General features: G+C 35.2%; 1 protein-coding gene across 7 annotated transcripts in view; it reads right to left on the reverse strand.

The window, feature by feature from the left end:
- The window catches only part of CEP85L (centrosomal protein 85 like), a 225,764-nt gene that overhangs the window by 69,412 nt on the left and 134,158 nt on the right, over positions 1-22,194 (reverse strand). For all 7 annotated transcript variants that reach the window (XM_040627699.1, XM_040627698.1, XM_040627697.1 and 4 more), the window contains one exon: positions 4,889-5,010. In XM_040627699.1, coding sequence (XP_040483633.1) covers positions 4,889-5,010 — 122 coding nt within the window. The remainder of the gene's footprint in view (positions 1-4,888; positions 5,011-22,194) is intronic.

Here is a 22,194-nt window from a genome sequence, read left to right on the forward strand (position 1 = left end):
AGTTGTACTTTGAGCCAGTCCAACCTCCAGGGAAAGGAGGAGGCTGGAGACTGAGTTCAATCATGTGGCCAATGATTTGATCAATCATGCCTACACAATGAAACTCCAATAAAAATTCTGGGAACTAGCCAGATTTGTAGCCAGTTGGCTAGAAGTATGCGTGGCCTGGGGATGCCACCTTCAAACTGGCATCTGAAGATAGGCAGTCTTGTTGGGGACTATGTGCCCTTAAAGCTGTGGAGTCTGATGCTAATTTAGGGTTTTTAGTGTTAAAACTGAATTGCTGTACAGTAGATGGGACTAAAACAGAATATACACAATTCTTGGAACAACACAGGTTTGAACTGCATAGATCCGCTTACATGCAGATTTTTCTAATAAATACAGTACAATACTATTAAACGTATTTTTTCTTCCTTATGCTTTTCTTAATAACATTTTCTTTTCTCTAGTTTGCTGTAAGAGTACAATATATAATGCATGCATTGATCGACTATTTATCAGTAAGGCTTCAGGTCAACAGCAGACTATTAGTACTTAAGTTTTGGGAAGTCAACAGTTCTAAATGGATTTTCAACTGGGCAGGGGATCAGGATCCCTAACCCCCATGTTGTTCAACGATCAACTATGGATTTAGAAATTAATTCTAAAATACTATATGCCTAGGTATAAACAACCAAAAAAACTTATATAGAAATGAATTTAAGTGCTCAAATCAGCTGATAAAAATAATTAAAATCTTGCTTCAACACCTGTGATGGAAAATAACTACTTTTGCATCATGGCATCCCTCTCAAAGTAAAAGACATGTACTATAAATTACAATGAACAAAATCTCACATGTTAATTGATCAAATCTATAAAGCTGGAATTTCAATAATTTTTAGTAACTATGGTATGTACATCTCAGTTTTGCTTTTGAGAAATCTGATCGTAAGTCTTAGCTCATAAAGCAGATGAATTAGAAGAACATTATGAATTCAATAAAACAGTATCCATACTATACTAAAGAAATCAGTAGATTTCTTTAAAATCAGTAGATTTTAAAAGCTTTCTAGTACAATTACAATATGATTTTACTTCCACGCGCAATTAAATAAGAAACATATATACCGCAAATTGCGAGTAACAACAAAATGAGAATTCCCCTCTATGGTGCCAGTGTCATTTACTAATAGCATTAACTTATTAGGTCATTGCAGAAGGTATAAGAGTTTCCTCTCTTATCAGTCTCAAGTGCACTGACTTACCCCTAAATTTTATCTGATCAATCCAGTAGCAAAAGCTAAGTAATTACAAAGTGCAAACAATTAGAACTACTAGTACCGGTAACCGCACAGGTTAACGAGCAACCTTAACCTTTTTTCCATTAAAATGAAGCTATTTCTCTTGAGTGAATGGTGGTGAGTACCTATGATGAGTAATGAAATGTACAAGAAACAGTCTCTTATTGGGGCGCCTGGGCGGCTCAGACGGTTAAGCATCTGCCTTTGACTCAGGTCATGATCACAGGGTCTGGGATCAAGCCCTGCATCAGGCTCCCTGTTCAGTGGGGAGCCTGCTTCTCCCTCTGCCTCTGCCATTCCTTCTGCTTGTACTCTCTGGCTCTATCTGTCAAATAAATAAATAAAATCTTAAAAAAAAATAAAAAAGAAACAGTTTCTTCTGTGAGGGGGCTCAGAGTCTACGATGACAGACAAGCACAGAAATGGAACTATTATTTACAAATCATGTGTGGCTACTATTTGTGGCTACTATTTGCTAATGGCGCCTATGCATCAGGCCGTATTAGGGTTTTTACATACATTCATTCATTTAATCCTCATGTTCTAAAACTAGGTATAAGAAGGGCACTGCATAGATGAATGAGACTGGATAAAGAACTACAAAACTGAGAAACTTGAATTATACTGGATTATTTCCTTAGTATCCTTCTGCAGTATAAAGAGTCAGGAAATATATTTTTTAATATATTATATTGGTAATTATATGTATTTCTAATATTATAGACTGATTTTTTGTGTCCCCCCCCACCAAATTTATGTATTAAATCCTAACGCCCAATATGATGATATAAGGAGGCATTAGATATTAACAAACTGTGGGAGGTGATTAGGTCAGGAGGGTAGAGCCCTCATGAATAGAATTAGTGCCTTTATAAAAGAGGCCCCAAAGTTGCCCCCTTTACCATTTGAGGTTACAGTGAGAAAACAGTCATTTATGAAATAGGGAGAAGGCCCTCACCAGACAATAAATCTGCTGGTGCCTTGATCTTGGATTTCTCAGTCCCCAGACTGGGAGAAATAAATTTCTGTTGTTTATAAGCCACCCAGTCTGTGGTATTTTATTATTAGCACCCCAAATGAACTAAGACACCTATTAACTTATACCAAATGGAATGGTAACTATAATGGTGTTTAAAAAATAATAAAAACTAATTAATTCTAATTGTTTGAGGGAGTGTGCATCCACATTAAGAAAATTTTGAATTTCAGTCTGTTTAAAAAAAGTATTAATTTAAAGTAGGTACAGTGAATCAAATTGTAAGGTATACAAAATATATATCCATTGGGGTCTATATCCATATATAAAATTCACTTGTACTAGAAATATCTAATATTTTTAAATAGCTTTTCCATAAAATCAATCAAAAGTATCTTCTAGAATCTTCATTCATTTATTAAGTATGTAAGTGATGCCAGAGAGGCAGAGCCTCAAGAGGGAGGGCCTCAGGCCCATTGCTTAGAGGGTTCTTGTTTGAGAAAGAATTCAAAGGCAAGACATTTAGGGATAGGGGCAAAGATTTATTAAGTACAGAAATAAGAAAGTTTCTACTCCATGAAGTAGTGGTCTCTCCTCCAAGGTGAACAAGAAGAACCTCTCCCCTTTGCCTCCAGAAGGGCTTTCTTTCTTTTCTTTCTTTCTTTCTTTCTTTCTTTTCTTTCTTTCTTTCTTTCTTTCTTTCTTTCTTTCTTTCTTTCTTTCTTTCTTTCTTTCTTTCTCTTTCTTTCTTTCTTTCTTTCTTTCTTTCTTTCTTTCTTTCAGATTCTATTTATTTATTTGGGAGAGAGAGAGAGACTACTAGCAGGGGGAGCAGGAGAGGGAGAGGGAGAGGGAGAAGCAAGCTCCCGACTGAGCAGGGAGCCTAATGTGGGGCTTGATACCAGGACCCCAGGATCACGACCTGAGCCGAAGGTAGACGCTTAACCAACCCAGGCGCCCCTAACAAAGGATTTTATAATTTTTTTTTTTTAATTAGCTAACCATACAGGAAGGAACCTATTACTCTTTAACTTTAGGCTTATCACTCACATTGGGCAGTTAATTTCTCCACTGTCTTAGTTTTGGAATTACCCACATGGAGCATTTTAAGAATGTCCAGCATATGTGGCTCCTACTGCTGGACGGAGTGGGGTCTTGTGGTTTTCCATGAGTTGGATCTTGTGACTCTTTTTTTGGCTTGCTGATTTTTAGGTTAAGGGTCAGCCTAAAATCAAAATGGCTTTACTCTGGTCAACTTATCTCTCAAGTCATTCTTTCCTATCTCATAAATATCAAGCATTAAGCATATACTATGTGGCAGGCTCTGTTCAAGATACTGGGAACACAGCAGAGAATGAAAAGTTCAGATGTCTGTGCTCTAACTTATACTCCAGTAGGTCCTGCTTAATCTTGGTAAATATTTAAGCAAAATCTTTTGAAATTTTGACTATTAAATACATTTAAATGTTCGAATTAGGATTTAAAGGCTAAAATGTCTACTACTTTTTTTTTTTTTTTTTTTTTTTTTAAGATTTTATTTATTTATGTGACAGAGAGACAGCCAGCGAGAGAGGGAACACAGCAGGGGAGAGGGAGAGGAAGATGCAGGCTCCCAGCCGAGGAGCCTGATGTGGGACTCGATCCCAGAACGCCAGGATCACGCCCTGAGCCGAAGGCAGACGCTTAACGACTGCGCTACCCAGGCGCCCCTAAAATGTCTACTACTTTATCCCAAATAAGCACATAAAAATAAGCAGCATTAAGAAAAAAATGCCTCCTCAAATGATTTCTCCATATCCATGATACACAAGTTTATCCCTAAAGTATAAATTATGTAGAACCAATATACATCAAGGATAATATAATTAGTAATATTAACATTTATTGCTCAAAATAATCAGGAGACTATTAAGTATAAAAATTTTTTTTCAGAGCTTTGGTACTCAAAAACGCAAAATTTTTGGCCTGTCCCCCAAAATTTCTAAAATGTTTATCGGTAAGTCATTTAATTTTAAACATTCATGATAATTTTTGTATCTTCAGATCTAATTAACATACATTAAAGTATTAGCACTTTTTTTTTAAAGATTTTATTTATTTATTTGACAGAGAGAGACAGCCAGCGAAAGAGGAGGGAACACCAGCAGAGGCAGTGGGAGAGGAAGAAGCAGGCTTCCCAGCGGAGCAGGACTCTGCCCTGAGCCAAAGGCAAACGCCTAACAACTGAGTCACCCAGGTGCCCCCAAAATATTAGCACTTTAAAGTAGCTTTCCAATTTAATAGTTTCCAAATGTAAAACACAAAGATACAGCTTGTAGCTTTCGTAATTCATTAGCATTGCAGCTAACTTTTTACATCTATAAAGACGGAAAGGAGTTTCCGAATGAGTTACTCTAATGTAAATGGGAGGGTGGTAAAAAATAGAAAGACGGACCAACAGACCAACCCTCAGCTCTCACAGAGGTTCTTAGAGGGGGTGGGATGAGGGAGGGACAGACATGAGACATCAATCTATTTGTAAGATCCTATTTGTTAAACTCTAAGTAGTGGATACAAAGGTATTTGTTTTCATAATCTACATTTCCGTATGCCTGAAATATTTAGTAATTTAAAAAAAGAGACTTACCGATCAATTACAATCTCTTTCTGCCTTAGCAGTCCTTCTTTTATTTTCAGCACTGATTCCCACTTACTGAAATCCTGATAGCCAGAAGGTGAGTAACTTTGACGAGATGATCCAGTCAAAACCTGCACAAATATATTTATACCATTAGTATACTGACAGCATCAAAAGGGAATATTTCAACGATCCCTAATATTTTCCCAATGATTTTCATTAAAAAAGAAGAACTCTCCCTTTGATTTTTTTTAAAGGCTATCTGAAATCACACTTGTGAATAAACATAACTTGAAGAATTTCAAGGAAGTTCCAAAGTAAAAGTACAAGTCTAATGAATTGGTGACAATATTTAACCTAGCTTATTATAGAACATTATAAATAAGATCTTATTCTCATTACCTTCTGGAAACTTTCTGTAAATGAGGGATTAATCACTCACTGCCTAAGGAAGAAGTACAATAAGAAAATGTACCATGGTTAGACTAGACAAACATTATAGGAAAAGTTCCCACAAGGAAATAAAAATAGTACCTGTAGTATGCAGACTTCAAATTGTCATCCATCACATCACATTTACTTACATTAAACTTTCAAAAGCAAAAATATTTTCACAAAATAGTCAACATATTTATATAAAATAAGACTTAAACAGGTATAATCTGGGTGGGTGATTACTGGCCTCCAGTGTAAATTACACAATTTAGAAAAAATCTGCTTAGAATTTAAGAGAAATTTCAAATATTTAAAACAAATCAACACTGATAAAAACTAATATGGCAGATATCCTCAAATTCCTATGACTGAAACAAAATAAAAAAAGAAAACCTTAATATACTAGTAGTCATAGATTGAATTGTGTCTCCTCAAACAGATACGTTGAAGTCCTAACCCCCTAGTACCTCAGGATGTAACTTTCTTTGGGAACAGGGTCTTTATAGTCAAGTTAAGATGAAGCCATTGGGGTGGGCCCTAATCCAATATGGCTGGTGTCCTATGTAAAGGGGAAATTTGAACACAAATACACGCAGAAGACGACTATGTAAAGAGATATAGAAAGAACACCATCTGAAGATGAAAGCAGAGATAGTAGTGATGCATCTAAACACCAAGCAACACAAAAGATTGTCAGGAAACCACCAGAAACTCAGCCTGGAATAGATATTTCTTCACAGGCCTCAGAAGAAACCAGCTCAGCCAACACCTTGATTTTGGACTTCTAACTTCCACAACTGTGAGACAATAAATTTCTGTTGTGTAAGCTACCCAAGTTTGTATCCGTTGTTATTGGCAGCTGCAGGAAACTAATACAACTGGTAAATCAAGTAGGAACATGAATTCCTTGGCAAGCTAAATAATCCTACAGAAACAGTCCAAAGCAACTTTAGGAAAATTCAAATGTACAGGGATATTTTTATCCTTTTTTTCCAAAGACGCTACTGGCAAGACCTACTTCTGAATATACCACTAATTTCGTGACATCAACTAGTCCTGGATTAACCCCTTAAATTATGATTTTCAAGTAATACGACGATAGGATGTTTCAGGCAGAAAACACACAAAACAAGATGAACAGACTAGGAAGGATAGAAACCAGGAGATACCAGCGTACATAACTTTGTCATATGGGCAGATATTTGGAGTGTAAGTGATATAGTGTTAGAGGGCAGGTTAGTCAGAGATCCTGTGTCTGAATTTCATTCTTTCCTTTGCCTTACAAGCCAGACTAATATTCAGCCATAAGCCCTAGTACAGATATGTTAGTTGCTACAATTCTGAAGTGTTTTAACTGTGGTTGGTAACTAGCTGTTGCCCAAACCCCCTGAAGGTCCTCTCCACTATTCAACAAATAAAGAGCTCTTGGCATTAAAAGAGGCTTTCAAGATAAATGGCATCCTTTCTGATTGCTTGGTTCCCTACACTACACTAGTCAACTCTTCAAAATTTTCCCATCTCAACACTACCTACCAGCTTATATTTAGTTGGCAGAACTAGGATTCAAAGTTGGGCATTCCAACAAAAGAGCACGTGCTCTTAAATACCACACTGCGTCCACTATGGCCTAAATAAGGTATTCACAAAATTCATATCATCCTAAGAGCTGAAAACATTTTTTTAAAGATTTATTTGAGAGAGAGAAAGCGAGAGACAGAGCACGAGTGGAGGGGGAGGCGCAGAGAGAGAGGGAGAAGCAGACTCCCCAATGAACGGGGAGACCAATGCGGTGCTCCATCCCAGGTCCTCGGGATCATGACCTGAGCCAAAGGTAGATGCTTAACCGACTAAGTCACCCAGGTGCCCCCAAAGAAAACATTTTTGAAAGTAACTGCTCTTAGGAGCTTAGAGAGGATTCAGCACCATAAACAATACTGCTGATATTATGTGAACGTCTCTACTTACTGCAACTCCACGTTACTTAAGGACTATCAATTTAGTGGGTAACTCACTTGATGAAATTAATTTTGTCAAGTTACAGCTCAAATAGGAATTCATTAAAACTAGTAAAAGCTAGGCAAAATAAAAGACCGTATCAACAATTCCAAAACTCAATTTAAGATTTGGAAATTATCAGAATGATTTGGCAAACCATTTGTGCTAGAATTTATAATACTAAATATTTCATTTATTTGGTGACTAAAAGTGAATATAAACTTTATATATATATACTGAGTTATATATTAACTAATGTCCTGATACCAGTTGACAGATATTTTAAATACTGATTTTTGTATATTGTTACCATACCTAACAAAAAAACTTCTCAGATATCTTAAGGATCTATAGTCTCCTCTTCTCAAGATCTAAAAAAGGTTCTTCCATTTCTGATTATCACACATTAGGAATGACTGATACCATAATATCTAAAGCTATGTTTTACCTCCTATTATCTTGTGCCTATTTCAATAAGACAAGTACCCACGGCTCAAAAAAGTCAACAATAACAACAACAAAAAGTGCCCAGGCAATAGATGATGATCTTGTGAAGAAAACATTAACTTTTCTACTCTTCATAAGTCATCTGCTAAAGAATTTCCCCAGGGCTGACTACTTAAGAGAAGCCTTTTTTTGTTTTGAAATACTTGTTGGCATCAAGAAAGAGAGTAAAGTGAAAGAAAAAGAGGTTTGCAAGAGAAAAGCAAATAACGATACCACTTGGGTGTACAGCACTGGAATCATTTGCAGAATACACTGCTAAAGTACTTGCCAGATACTTCTATAAATATACATAAAACAGAATGTGAAAACTTATTCTTCTGATTTGTAGCTCCCTTCATCTACACTCTTTAGAAAATAAATCAAAATTGAGCTATGAAACTGAGCAAACAGGAATAAAGAAAATGAGGAAAAGAAACACTTCCCTGTAATTAAGATGAAATAATATTTAAAAAGTACTGAGAGTTAATAAATATTAAAAGTTCCCATCACAAGAAAAGATTTTTTTGTAATTTTGTATGGTGACAGATGGTAACTAGACATAGTGGTGATCATTTCACAGTGTATACAAATACCAAATCATTATGTTATACACCTGAAACTAATACAATGTTAACTGTCAATTATACCTCGATTTTTTAAAAAATGTAATATACAAAGAATTACCAAAACAGCAGCATGATAGTCGTCCTTACTAAACTTCAACCCTGATTGATAAAAAGAGTTTAAAAAGGGGAACAAAATCTGACATACAACCAAACGCTGCAGGTGAACTTAAAAGTAATTTTTAAATTGTTTATAACTGCCTACCACTAAAAATGACAATTATGGAGACATTTTTTTCATCTTCTAAGGCTTTTATAATAAGGCCATATTATTATGTAATAAAGGTATCTTTAAATTATAAAATGCAACCTGAAATAGATATTTAAAAGATTTTTTTGAAAAATTATATTGTAAAGTCTCAAATAGCAAGGCAGCAACCATACCTTTATGACCTTGTATATAATATAAACAATGCTATACCACTAAAGATACACAGAAAAGGAACAATTGTGAAAATTTATTTTTATTATAACTTACAGCAGTTCAGATTTCAGTCTCGGCGAGGCTGAAAGAGAATCTGACACAAATAGCACAGGATTGTTTTGTAGTACATGTAGAAAAAAATCAGTTATCTACCCTAAAAACACATTTGTAAGTTCTAAAACAAAGGGTTGAACAATAAGAATGGAATTAAATTATGTTCGAACTGGTTCTTCACATTTCCACATTACAGTCTCTCAGAGGTTATTCTTTATTTTATTTTATTTTATTTTATTTTATTTATTTATTTGAGAGAGAGAGAGAGAGACACCAGGGGGAGGGGGAGGGGCAGAGACGGAGAAGCAGATGCCCTGCTTAGCAGGGAGCCTGACTCAAGGCAGGGGCTCGCAGGGCTCCAATCCTAGGATCCTAGGACCCCAGGATCATGACCTGAACCAAAGCTGGACACTTAGCTGACTGAGCCACCCAGGTGCCCCATTTCAGAGGATTATTATTCAAAAATTGCCAATGTAATGCATCAGTAAACGTTAAAGGCTTCCTCCCCTTTGTTTATACAACAGAAACTGTCCTTCTCCTAATTACGTATTTGATAAGCTGAAGATAACTTAGAAAATCTTATTAGTATCAATTATCTATTAGTTTCCAAGCACTGTACCCAAAAGCAGCTGGGGTGAGGCTTTTCCCCCTGACAATGACACAAGAGGAACCTTGAGTATACATAAACGCATACTTCACAGTTCTGGAGAGCACTATCTTAGCTTTGGAACATTAACATTAGTGCAAAAAGAAAGGTAGGCAAGTGAAATTGCCTTAAAACCTTCACACTGAAAGTTATTGAAAAATCGGGTCCAAGATAAAAATTAATGTGTTCTTTGTCTTATTGTGGATTAGGAGTTAATGCGGCTTGCAGACTATGCTCTTGCACAACACTGGCTAACACGAATAAAACAGAAGCAGGAATGGCAATGTCATTCTTGGATGTCATAAAATTCTAGCCAAAAAAGGATTAAATTTTTAAAAATCCTTATATAAATTAAATAAAAATTTAAAAATGAGAAAGTTTATATTGGTAAAAAGCAACATTCACCAAGAAGATAAAGTAGTCACAATAAGCCTCATATGAAGAAAGACTATTAAAAATAAATGGAGAGGTGTGCCTAGCTGGCTCAATTGCAGGAATGTGCAACTCTTGAGCTGAGGGTCATGAATTCGAGCTCCATGCTGGGTGCAGAGATTACTTAAATAAATAAAGAAAATTAACAAATGAATCTACAGCACAGCGAAGACTTTAGTATGTCTCTCTGAAATAGAAAAATTAGGTAGAACAGAGGTTAGCAAATCCACTTCACCATCTTTTTTGTATGCAAACGAAAAATGGTATAATTCCCTACCTCTTCATCACTTTGGTGCTATCTTATATCTGCAAATAATCAAGAAATAAAAGACCGGATGAAGTAAATGGTGTACACCAAGAATGCCAGAACAAAACTGATGAGGGGTAGCAGAATATGCCACCCCATATATGGCTGTAGGAATTCTGGACATGCCACCCCAAAATATGCCCTTTTGACATATTATTTTGAGCCACGGGCACTTGAAAAACAGCAAATGTTGGGAGAGGCTTTCCTTGAACTCCATTTATCTGCCTGAAGGACCTCAATTGTCATAAATCCCCTCCCCGGAAATTTCATCAATAAGGGAGGACGGACTCTCATCACAGAAGAGGAGACTTGTAACCGATGCTGCACTCAGACAAACTTTCTCACAGACTATCATATCTCCCATCTATTCTTCTAAGGGCCCACGCATTTCTCCTAAAAATCATTTCCTCTCCCCTTAGAGGCCTACATCCTACAACCCAACTTTCCTCATTAATATGATATTTAATCCTGAATTGTCAATCTGCCTCTTAATGAGTTCCTCATTTTCCCCTGCGTATCTTCCATGTGTACATGAGGTACACATGTTAACAAACCTGTTTTTCTCCTGTTCACCTGTCTTTTTTTACAACAGTCTCAGCCAAGAACTCAGAGAGCTGAAGGAAAAATTATTTTTCCTCCCCCACAACCACCTACAAACTGATTCTTAAAAGTTGTTAATACTCCAGAACACAGAAGGCTTCTCTTAAGACAGAGGACAATCCTGCTCACTCCCTAATATGAAAAGAGGAAAAGATTGTATATAGCCCATTATAAACACATTTAGCCCATTAGCAATACATATTTTAACACATTTTTACCCCAAGTAGTTAGAAAACAATTAAGAATTGCTATTCTATAAATCATAACTGGTCATGAGAGACATACCATTTTGTGGCAATTAAGTATCTACAGTAAAATACATACTTATACCATATTCTAGAAAACACAGGTACTGTTTTGATAGAATCTGGATAAGACACACTGAAGAGGTCTTTGAATAGTTCTAGGGGAAAAAATGTATCAAAATTCATATTTTCAATAAAAAACAGAAAATTACTGTTTTGATGCTTTTCTACTTAAAATTTCAGCTAGTCAGTCATGTTTCTATGTGACTATAGCCAATATAAGTAATCAAGGGTACACTGGTAACTTAATATATAATTTATACTTATAGCTTATAAATAATAATAAAACTTTAACCAGACATGAACATGAAATCTAAAAGATAATTATAAAGACATGTAACTGTGTGAGCTAATTTGAAGTATGGAACAGAAAGAATGTCATCAAAGTAACAAACATTTCAAAATCTGTGTGGGTGAAACAAGGGCACTTCCTACAAGTAAACATTGTCCAGACATATTTGGGATTAAAAAGTATTTTATATTCAAATTACCAAATTCAACGAGAGAAGGGAATTCCTCGTTTAGGTGTTTTCCTACAAATGCATAAGACATATTGTTGCAATGGTGGTTTATAGAAGAAAACAGTAGTTTACTCGCCAAAGAAGAATCATTACTCTTCCGCATCCATCCAGGTTTATAGACCCATAACACATACATAGGCATCTCTTATTGTAAACTGCCAATTCCACTTTTATAATTGAATAGATAGCAAGCATCCACAATCCCAAAAACATGCTACTTAGATGAGACCCAGATGCTGTGACAAGTTGCCAAAATATGTCACTTAATGGTCAAACATGCTTCTAAAATAAGCTTACTATATTGCAGCTAAAAATAGCTCAAAATTCTTTGGCCTCAGCCTGGACAAATACTGTTAAATTTAGATAATCTAGTGCTACCACACTTAACTGCAACACAGTCTCTGCAGTTCTTCAAGTTCGTTATCTCTCCTTCATTTGCCTTTGTTCCTTAGCTCATTCATCACTCACAACATGTCAGGTAACACAGCAAATCTTCCTCTGTTTCCTGGAATAGTCTATCTGATGCAATACTCTACAAGTGCTTTTTAGCAAAAGAATCATGATACTTCACCCAAAAGTAAATTCACAAATCTTAGCAATGAAGATGAAAAAAAAAAAAACCCTACAAATTATATAGAATTCAAAGAACTTTTTATTCACCAACAGTAGGAAAAACATGGATTATATGATTACTAAAAGAACTGTGCTTTCAAATAAAATCAATATGTTACATACTATATTTTTACTAAAAGAAATGCGTATTTATTCAAAAAAATCTGTATCTTAAGCCCATGTAATTATTTACAGAGTATATTATTACAAATTTTCTCTAACAAAATTCAAAACAAAAGAACATATTAAAAAAATTCTATTCATAACCTCTTCCTAGTAACTAATTATAAACTAAAGTCTGCATCTTGACTTTTGAAATTTAAATTACAGAAGGAATTGCATTTTAATGATCCCATTATTTGTTCAATTTTGTCTTTATTACTAATTCTATAACGCTAGCTATCTTTGCCATCCTAATCTGCTTTACTGAAGTAATAATGCAAATATATCAAGTTACTTCAAGGGTAAAAACCCTAAAAAAATACATAAAAACTGATAAGAAGAATACATACCTATATTTTATATCTTAAAAATACATATGGATGAAAATAAAGAGAACCCTAAAAATATTATATATTTTCACCTTGCTAAATAACTAGATTACTATTAAATTAACTCTTTTCTTTTGGAAGAAGGAACCTTTTCCTCTCAAAAATCAATCTGCTATGGAGGCACAAAGTGCGATCTTTGTTAGTATTAGCATGTTTTTAAAAAATGCCAACAAAGGAATAATCCATGCATGAAACACGATCTCATTACAGTCAAAATGCAAAAGTGAAGGGGAAATGGTATATTCAAGACTGAGGAGCAAATCATCTTCCTGAAGCAAATCAATGAGAAGATTAAAAAAAAAAAAAGAAGCTTAAGTCTTCAAATTTAATTATTTTTACTTATAAAACAGTATAGCTTTATCCAAACCATTTGTTATAATTTATTTTTAAAATTTAAGATGAAATATATTAACAGAAGAACTTAATACACTTAATTTGTTAATTGTAATTAACAAACCTGATAGCTTCTACTGGTAACCAAACTGGAAAAAATAAATAAATAAAGGGTATAATTGACAATTCGTGAAAGGAATATTGTATGAAATGGAAATGGAGAGAAGTCTATCAAAATGAAACATTTAATATAATGTGGGTTTACCTGGGATCTTGCCCAAGGTTATAGATACCAAATGTACCACACTATAGAACCAGATCCTACTTAGAGCTGTAGCATAAGCACTAACATATTTCATTTATTTTTAAAAGCAGATTACCAAAATGTTTTATTCAAATTCTTTATCATATATTACAATCAAGAGAGAAAGAAAAATACATAATAATAAATGTGCTTTAGGACCAAAGCACTGTCTACATATTATTTTAAAATATATGAAAGGATTTTTCTGAAAGGACAAAAGGAACTATTAATGATGGTTAGCTGGTGGGGAGAGAGGAAGCAGACTTTTGTATCAGTGGGATTATTTGACTTTGCTTACCATCCATATACTACTTTTTCTTTTCTAACAGTGAAGCAATGGACCATTATATGTTTTCTTTCTCAATATGTTATTTTTTAAAAAAATATTTCAAGAGTCAACAATGGAAAATCTTCTCAGGGCAAAATTTTCGAGAGGAGATAGAACATAAAACATGAGTAAGTTGATTGCTATGCAATTCAAACCTCCCTTCACATAGTTCTCTAAAAAATATTAGAATCAGAAATGTTAGAAATTTTTTTTAATCCTCAGAGTCTAGTTCAATGCCTGGCCTACAGCACACAGTAAAAAGAATATGAATAAAATACAGTCCCTCAAGTATATTTCTCAGCCTTCACAAAAAATTCTAAATATTTCCAATGGCACAAGCAAATACTGTAATCAGAGTATCATGATAGTAATTATGATAGTGATTCCTTTCCCGGTGTAGTCTGTATCATAAGCCAGGCCTTATTTTTTTATAATCCCTAGTACTCAGCACAAAACCTGACAATCTTTGCTAAATATTGAGCAATCTAAAAATTTACAATTACAAAAAGCTACCATGTCCCAAATTCTCATTACTTAAAATGTTATTTTCATAGCAATGATATACATAACAGAAAGAAATATAGACACTTTAAAGATTATAGTTCAAAGATCAATTTACAAACTTACATTTGAATAAAAATCATACTTTCCTGCCCTTGAGGTCTAGCCTCATTTCTTTCAGACCCAGCAAATCTCTGAGTAATCCACATAACTAATTTAATTTTAGTTTGCATTTTAGAGATAAATTTGAAAGACAGTCTTCAGAGGCCATACTGTATTCTATGTTGGAGATGTGAAGTCTTAAGAGCACACTTTTTGGTTTTCTAACATTTATTACACAGATTTGTAATTGTACAAATATTAAATTTTTAGATATTTATTTTTTCAAGCTAGATTTAAAAATATCAATATATTAATGCTGGAGTCAACAATTCTTCAAATATCCATGATCCCTACCAAGCAATAAACCTATAAAAATGAATACATTAGCAAGAGAGGCTAATGAACAACTGTGCCAAAATCATCCTCTTGATGGCAATACTAGGGCTGTCCTGAAAACCACTCACCACGCTTGATCAATTAACCTAAAGGCAAATGAAAACAGCAGATGATAAGACGTTCACATCCTTCTGTTTTGTTACATAAGCTTTTAATTTGGAGATGGGTTAAGGGAGTAGTACAGATTTACTGGGATGTATCAAGACCAATGTATAATTCTAAATACATCAAGTGCAGATAAAAAGTTACAATGCCTGCACACCTGGGTGGCTCAGTTGGTTAAGCATCTTCCCTCAGCTTAGTTCATAATCCCAGGGTCCTGAGATCCCGTCCCACATAGGCTCCTTGTTCAGCAAGGAGCCTGCTTCTCCCTCTGCCTGCAGTTTCCCCTGCTTGTGCTCTCTCTCTCCCTCTCTGATAAATAAATAAATAAAATCCTAAAAAAAAAAGTTACAATGTCTACGTATTACAAAGTTGGGCTTATTAATCTTTTCCACTGGGACACGTAACATCTCTTGCTTTATAAGGTAAACACAAATTCCATATATCAAAATCCATTTTATATAACCTTTTCAAGAATGCATCTATGCTGAAAAATTAAGGATCAGTTGCATTTGTATTCTAACAACTTTAAGAGAGCTAAGAGTGTAACGGAAGAGAAGCTATTATATTTTAGAGGTTCTCAACTGAGGTAATCAAAGACTTGTCATAAATGTTGATATTATCAATGTCTTTCTATGAAAGCTCAGACCTAAATTAAGGTAAGGATATCTCCCCCATCCTAGCGCAGAGGCACACAGTTTAAGAGGCCACCTGATCTAAACTAAAGGCATTACTCCATAAGTTGCTAGAGTAGCCATTCATATCACTCTGAATGTTTACCAGCTTCAGAGTCTAACTCTTACCAAAAACTTCCTGTTCTCAAGTCATTTTCTCAAAGAAGTTCATCTAATTTAAAGGAAATGCTATCAACTAACTACCTAACTTTCAAAAATTATTAAATTGGACTTCACACAAATTAAAATTCATTTAAGAGCTTGGTCATCCTTGAATAAACTAATAGTTATAACAAGTTTACAGATCCAAGAGACTGGAAAAGACAAAGAAATATATCAGATTGACTTATGCAAACATTCATCATAGTGTTTTTGAGATTTGTAATGGCAAAAATTATAAATCACTTAATATAAACAAAAAGAGACTAATTCAATAAATAATGGCACATTTATATGCCAAAAATAACAGGGTCATTAAAGTTTATAATTTATATTTTAATATATAATCACATCAAAAATGTCCAAACACATTAATAAGTAAAAATTATTCTTCAATGAACAGGAATTGATTTATTTTAAGAGTTTTTAAAATAAAAGATAAAGACAGGACTTTTTTTTTTTAGCCATATTGTTTACCTAGTACAGTGTTTGGCAACCAATAAACCTGTAGTTTGACTAAAGGAACGAATTAGGAACCAAAATGTGAAATTTACGTGTTTAATTATTTTAACAGAGCTAGTAAGATAAATGGCTTTTAAAAATAACCACATTTTTGAAGCTAGCTTGGAATAATCATAGAACACTTGAGCTTCAAAGATACATTAGAAATTAATTCAATCTGCCTTCATTTTATTTATGAGGAAACTAGAGTACAGAAAGATTCACTTTCTGAAAATCATTACAGAAAGGCAGAAAGAAAAAGACAAGAATAGCAGTTCAAGTTCCACAGCTCCTCATTAAACCATGACCAACACAGAGCCACTCCACTAATTGGTATGTTACACACATACGTCAAAGTGTGAACAAGTTAAAAAAAATCAAGCGTAAATATGGGGCACCTTGGGTGGTTCAGTCAGTTAAGCATCTGCCTTCGACTCAGGTCATGACCGCAGGGTCCTAGATCAGCCGTGCATCGGGTTCCCTGGGCAGGGAGCCTGCTTCTCCCTCTTCCCTCCCCATGCTCGTGCTCACTCTCTCTCTCTCTCTCAAATAAATAAATAAAATCTTTTTTAAAAAATCAAGTGCAAGGAAAATCTCAAATTTTCAGAAGCAAACATTAGAGACAAATCAGTTCACGTGAAACCCTGGCGGGTCTTTATTCTCACTTCTCCTTCCCTTCAATTTACCCTTTTAAGATCTCCCTTATAATAATGGTAAAATAATATTCTAAATATCCATTGAGTTTAACTTCTAAGGGATAAGCACTGTAAGGAGTATAGAAAAAATATTCTCTAAAAAGCCTCTATTCATGAAGTTCATGGCAAAGAAAACAACTATACATAAAATATATAAAGTCCCCGTCCAACTTTGGGTGCTTCTGACTTACCTGAATTATAAGAGATAATTATTACTTACGCAATTTAAAATTATAAACTAACAAAACAGGCTCCTCCCTACTCATTTTGAACAATGAAGGCTTTCCAGAGGAACAAGAAAGTAAGGAACAGGTTCCAGAAAGAAGAAATAACACATACAATGGCAGAGTTGCCAAAACCATTATGGTAGGAATAGATGACAACAACAGGAAAGACCTTTGTATAAAATGCTGTAGTCTGGCTTTTAACTTTGAGGGAGATGATGATATAAAGAACAGTTCTCAACATGTAAGTGACAGTCAATTCTCACTTAAGAAAGCAACTTGGACAACAAGGGTAAAGGCTGAATAGGAGGAGAGGGTCAAGATGGTAGAAAGATAGTAGAAAGACTAGTTACTAGGCTTCTATAAAAGTGCAGAGGAGAGCTGATGAAGCTATGGATAAAAGATTTATATTTGGTAATCTACATTTGATGGTAGAAAGACTAGTTACTAGGCTTCTATAAAAGTCCAGAGGAGAGTTGATGAAGCTATGGATAAAAGATTTATATTTGGTAATCTACATTTGATTTCTTAATGAATGGGGCATCTGGTAGAATTCAGAAATAAGAATGTGTCTCAAATTTCCACTCTGGATGACGAAATAAACTATGATGCCATCATAAAGACCGGGAATGCAAGGGGCTCAGGTGCTGGGGTGCAAAGCACAAAGTTAATGAGTTTAATGGGGTGGGGGAGGGACTGCAAATCATGGAACTGAATTAGAATCTTAACAACAATGGAATAGCATCATGGTTTATGGAGCCCTGACACAAGTATCTAGAGGCCTGAGGGTTGCTTTTGTTGCTGTTCAATTTGCATTCTGGTGTAAGTGTATGCGTGTGTATCCATTTCTTATTTTAGCTCTCGTTCTGTCAGCTTCCTTTGTAAAAACATGCAGTTCTCTTAAAAATCGTATCGTTCATTATATGTGTTAATTTCATTCTTAATCCTGAATTTCCTTTCCTCCTGATGTTATCTTGCACTAGTGGCTAACTTCCAAATGTTCAATGTTTCATTTGCATATTACTTGTGTCTGATAGACAAGTTCTTTAAAGCCACAGACCATGCTATAACATTTCTTCTACCACTCAGAGTGTGCTTCCTCAATTCTCCAAAATTAGTGCAAATCTATGTGAGCCGTTACCTTAAACTAACTGGCCTCTATTGATGCCACCTTCCCCATCATGAACTGGGAAATTTAATAAGGAAAGACAGTCCGCCAAGAGTTCAGACATTTAGGAAAAAATAAAATGTCTGAGCCTCCACGTACCTGGCAAGTCAATTCTAAAAGTGAATCTACCTCCCCCAAATAACCATAAGGTTTGCAGGTTACTTCAGAATTGGTCTTTTTTTCCCCACTAGATAATGCCTATTCCCTTTTCTAATGCCTTAGGCACTTCCCTATCCCTTCAGTCTAGGACTACTATTCACATTCTCCCTTTGTGTTCTTAGATGTTTTTTCAATTAATCCTTCCATAGGTAGCTTTAAAATTTAAGGCAGTAATTCTCAAACTTTTAAAAGAAAAGTGCCCTCAAGAATTAGGTAAAAGCTTTCTAACAACCTAAAAAAGCTCCCCATCTTTGAAATGTGGTATGTATCATAAAAAAGTTACTCAAAGTGTGCATTTTACTGTATTATTTTTTTGTACTTTATTACATTTTGCCACCACTTAAGCTAAATTTTTATTAAAAGTTTCCAGAAACTGGTCTACCTTGAAACTCTATTTGCGTGTAACACACCATTCTATAAGTTGAAATTTAAATACTCCATGCAAAAGATGACATACATCATGATCTCCTTTACATAAAGTTAACTAAAATAAAAAACACTTTTAAGGGACACTTTAAAAATGTCACGAAACTATGTAAAAACAAATGCAAGGAAATGAACCTAGGATTCAGAAAAAACATTTGCTGGCGTGGGGAAAAGAAGGGGAACACAGCAGGACCATGTGGTTAGATATAAATTATTTTTAACACCCGCGTTTTGTTTTAGGTGGTAATCTTAAAGGTGCTTATAACTAAAATTTAAAAAAATAACTACTATTAGAATAAAAGCTAAGTAACTACATATATAAAAGCAGGCCATACAATATTCAGAGTATATGAAATACCAGAGATTGTTATGAATCCAATGAGGAGAGGAAAAAATTTTAATTTTTAAAAGGCTCAATTTGGGAAACATGAGCTTATAGTGTGACCTTCCTTGGCTCTTACTCTCCAAATGTATTTTTTAACAATTTTATTTTTTTTTAAGATGTTATTTATTTATTTGAGAGAGAGTGAGAGAGCACAAAGAGGGGGAGAGGGAAAGGGAGCCTGATGCAGGGCTTGATCCAGGATCCCGGGATCGTGACCTCAGTGGAAGGTAGACACTTCACCAACTGGGCCACCCATGTGCCCCATTTCAACAAATTTAAATAATAAGAAGAAAAATTATTTTCTGTTATTCTACTCATATTATCCAAGTGTCTCAATCATTTATACCCTCTTCCTCCTCCTCCTCCCCCTCCCCACCCAGTGAGCTTTGAAACTGAGGATTTTTAAATTGTCCTTAACATTGTCTTCTTCAGGATCACTCATTCACTACCACCTTGCAATCTTCCCTGGTTCCCTTTTTATTCACTTGTCCAATCATTCAGTCAATCAGTATTTAAGAGCTACAATGAGCCAGGTTCTATACTAGGTAATAGTACCAGAGAAAGTAAATAGTGGTATAAATGAGTTACTGGATCAGCTCTCCAGGAGCCTGCAGTCTAGTCTAAGCAGATACCACTAACAAACACAATAAAAAGAGACAAATAATAGAGGAACATGCAAAACTGGCACAAGGCAGGGAGGGCTGCACAGATGTAAACTGAAACGGCACTTTGCTGAGAATACAAGTTGGTAAGGAGGAGGCAGGCTTAAAATAGAACAATAGCCTGTTCAGAGGACCACAGGCAGCTGTACAGGGCCAGAGCACGGGATACAAAGGAATGTGATAAGAGACAAAGCTAGAAAGACAGGGCGCCTAAAAAAACAAACTAAGAGGTCTGGATTTTAGCTTGTTTGAAAATTCAGTCCCCCTCTTTCAGAAAGGGCTGCCCATACAACTACAAAAACATCCTCTAACAAAGGAATTCTTACCTTTTTTTGTGCCATTGACTTTCTAATGGCAGACTGGTGAAGCCTACTGATATTTCTCAGAATGTTTTTATATGCATAAAATACAAAGGATTCCAAATAATTTTTATAGACACTCCACTCTAAAGGTAGTGAAGCATAAGTGTGGGCCGTGCATAGTTACTTTCTTTTGGAACATGGGAAGGAAGGGGTAAAGTAAGTTTACAGTGGAAAATGATGATAACCCTACACTTCAACCAGGTGATCAAGGTTACCAGTAGTGGTAAGTCATGTTGACAGTATGTACTCTTGATATGTAATGAAAATGGTACTTTACCTCTCTGGCAGTCTAACCATGAGAGAAGCATCAGACAAAGCTCAACTGGGGAACATTCCGCAAAATATCTGACAATACTCTTCAAAATGGTCAGGGTCACCCAAAAAAAGGGAAAGTTTCAGAAATTGTCAAAACCCAGGGGACCAAAGGAGACATGTCTAGTAAATGTAGCCTAGTACATCCTGGATAGGATCCTGGAAAAGAAAAAGGACACTAAAGAAAACTGAGAAATCTCAATAAAGTATGGGGCTTTAGCTAAAATAATGTAGCAACACTGGTGCAACTGTTGTGACAAATGTACCATACTAATGCAGGATGTTACCAACAGGGAAAACTGGGTATGGGGTATACAGGAACTCTCCATACTATATTTGCAATAATTGTGTACATTTAGAACTGTGCCAAAATATAACTTTCTTAAAAAATAAATAAAATGCATGGGATTCGAAAGGAAATGATTTATACTGAAAAATTATTTTTAAAAAGCAAACTTGCAATATAATATCTGTGCTTCTTTATTAATGCATTAAATAACAATATTTCCAGGCAGGCCTAATTGTGGTGATTTCCATGATGGATATAAACAGTATTTTAAGCTAGCTGCAAACAAATATATGAAATTACCTGAGATTGCTACAGTGACAGCCAAATGTATTGCTAACACTTCTGCAGTCTGTAGTCTACGGTCGAAACTGAAGATACGCTAAATCTTATTTAGAGTTTAGTAAAAATAAAGATGTAATTTGTTTTTTCCTAACCAAGTTCAAGACTACTTTACTCTACCCATGGACTGCAGGTTAAGAATCATCTTCTAGGGGCACCTGGGTGGTTCAGTCAGTTAAATGTCTGCCTTCGGCTCTGGTCATGATCTTGGGGTCCTAGGATTGAGCCCCACGTCGGGCTCCCTGCTCAGCAGATAGTCTGCTTCTTCCTCTCCCTCTCCCCCCATCCATGCTCTCTCTCTCTCAAATAAAATCTTTTAAAAAAGAAAAGAAAAGAAAGGAAAAGAAGAGAAAAAAGAAATGAAATCATCTTCTAAAGGAAAAGAGAAAATAAGCACAGATAGCCCTTGAACAACATGGGTTTGAACTGCATGGGTCCACTTATACATGGATTTTTAAAAATAAATATATGCACAGTACTATAAATATACTTTCCTTATGATTTTCTTGACATTTTCTCTTCTCTAGCTTACTTTATTATAAGAACACAGTATATAATACATATACAAAATATGTGTTCTGTTTATATTATGGATAAAGCTTCTGGTTAACAGCAGGCTATTGGTAGTTTTTGAGGAGTCAAAAGTTATCCATGGATTTTCAACCATGTGTGAGGGGGGTACTGGCACCCCTACCTGCCATGTTCAAGAGTCGACTGTACCAACACCAAATGGACACTTCATTGTAGGCTCTCTAAGAGTCAGGACACATACTTCATCTCATTAAAGTCTCACAACAAACCCGCTCCACAGATAAGGCAGCAGGTCCAGAGCATTCCCTCAGTCTGTTGCTCGGCAGCTGTGTCCTCTTTGACAAAACCCTGTGAACCACTTTAGGCTTGTAT

Source organism: Ursus maritimus, unplaced genomic scaffold, assembly GCF_017311325.1.
Source record: "Ursus maritimus isolate PB19 unplaced genomic scaffold, ASM1731132v1 scaffold_13, whole genome shotgun sequence".
NCBI lineage: Eukaryota > Metazoa > Chordata > Mammalia > Carnivora > Ursidae > Ursus > Ursus maritimus.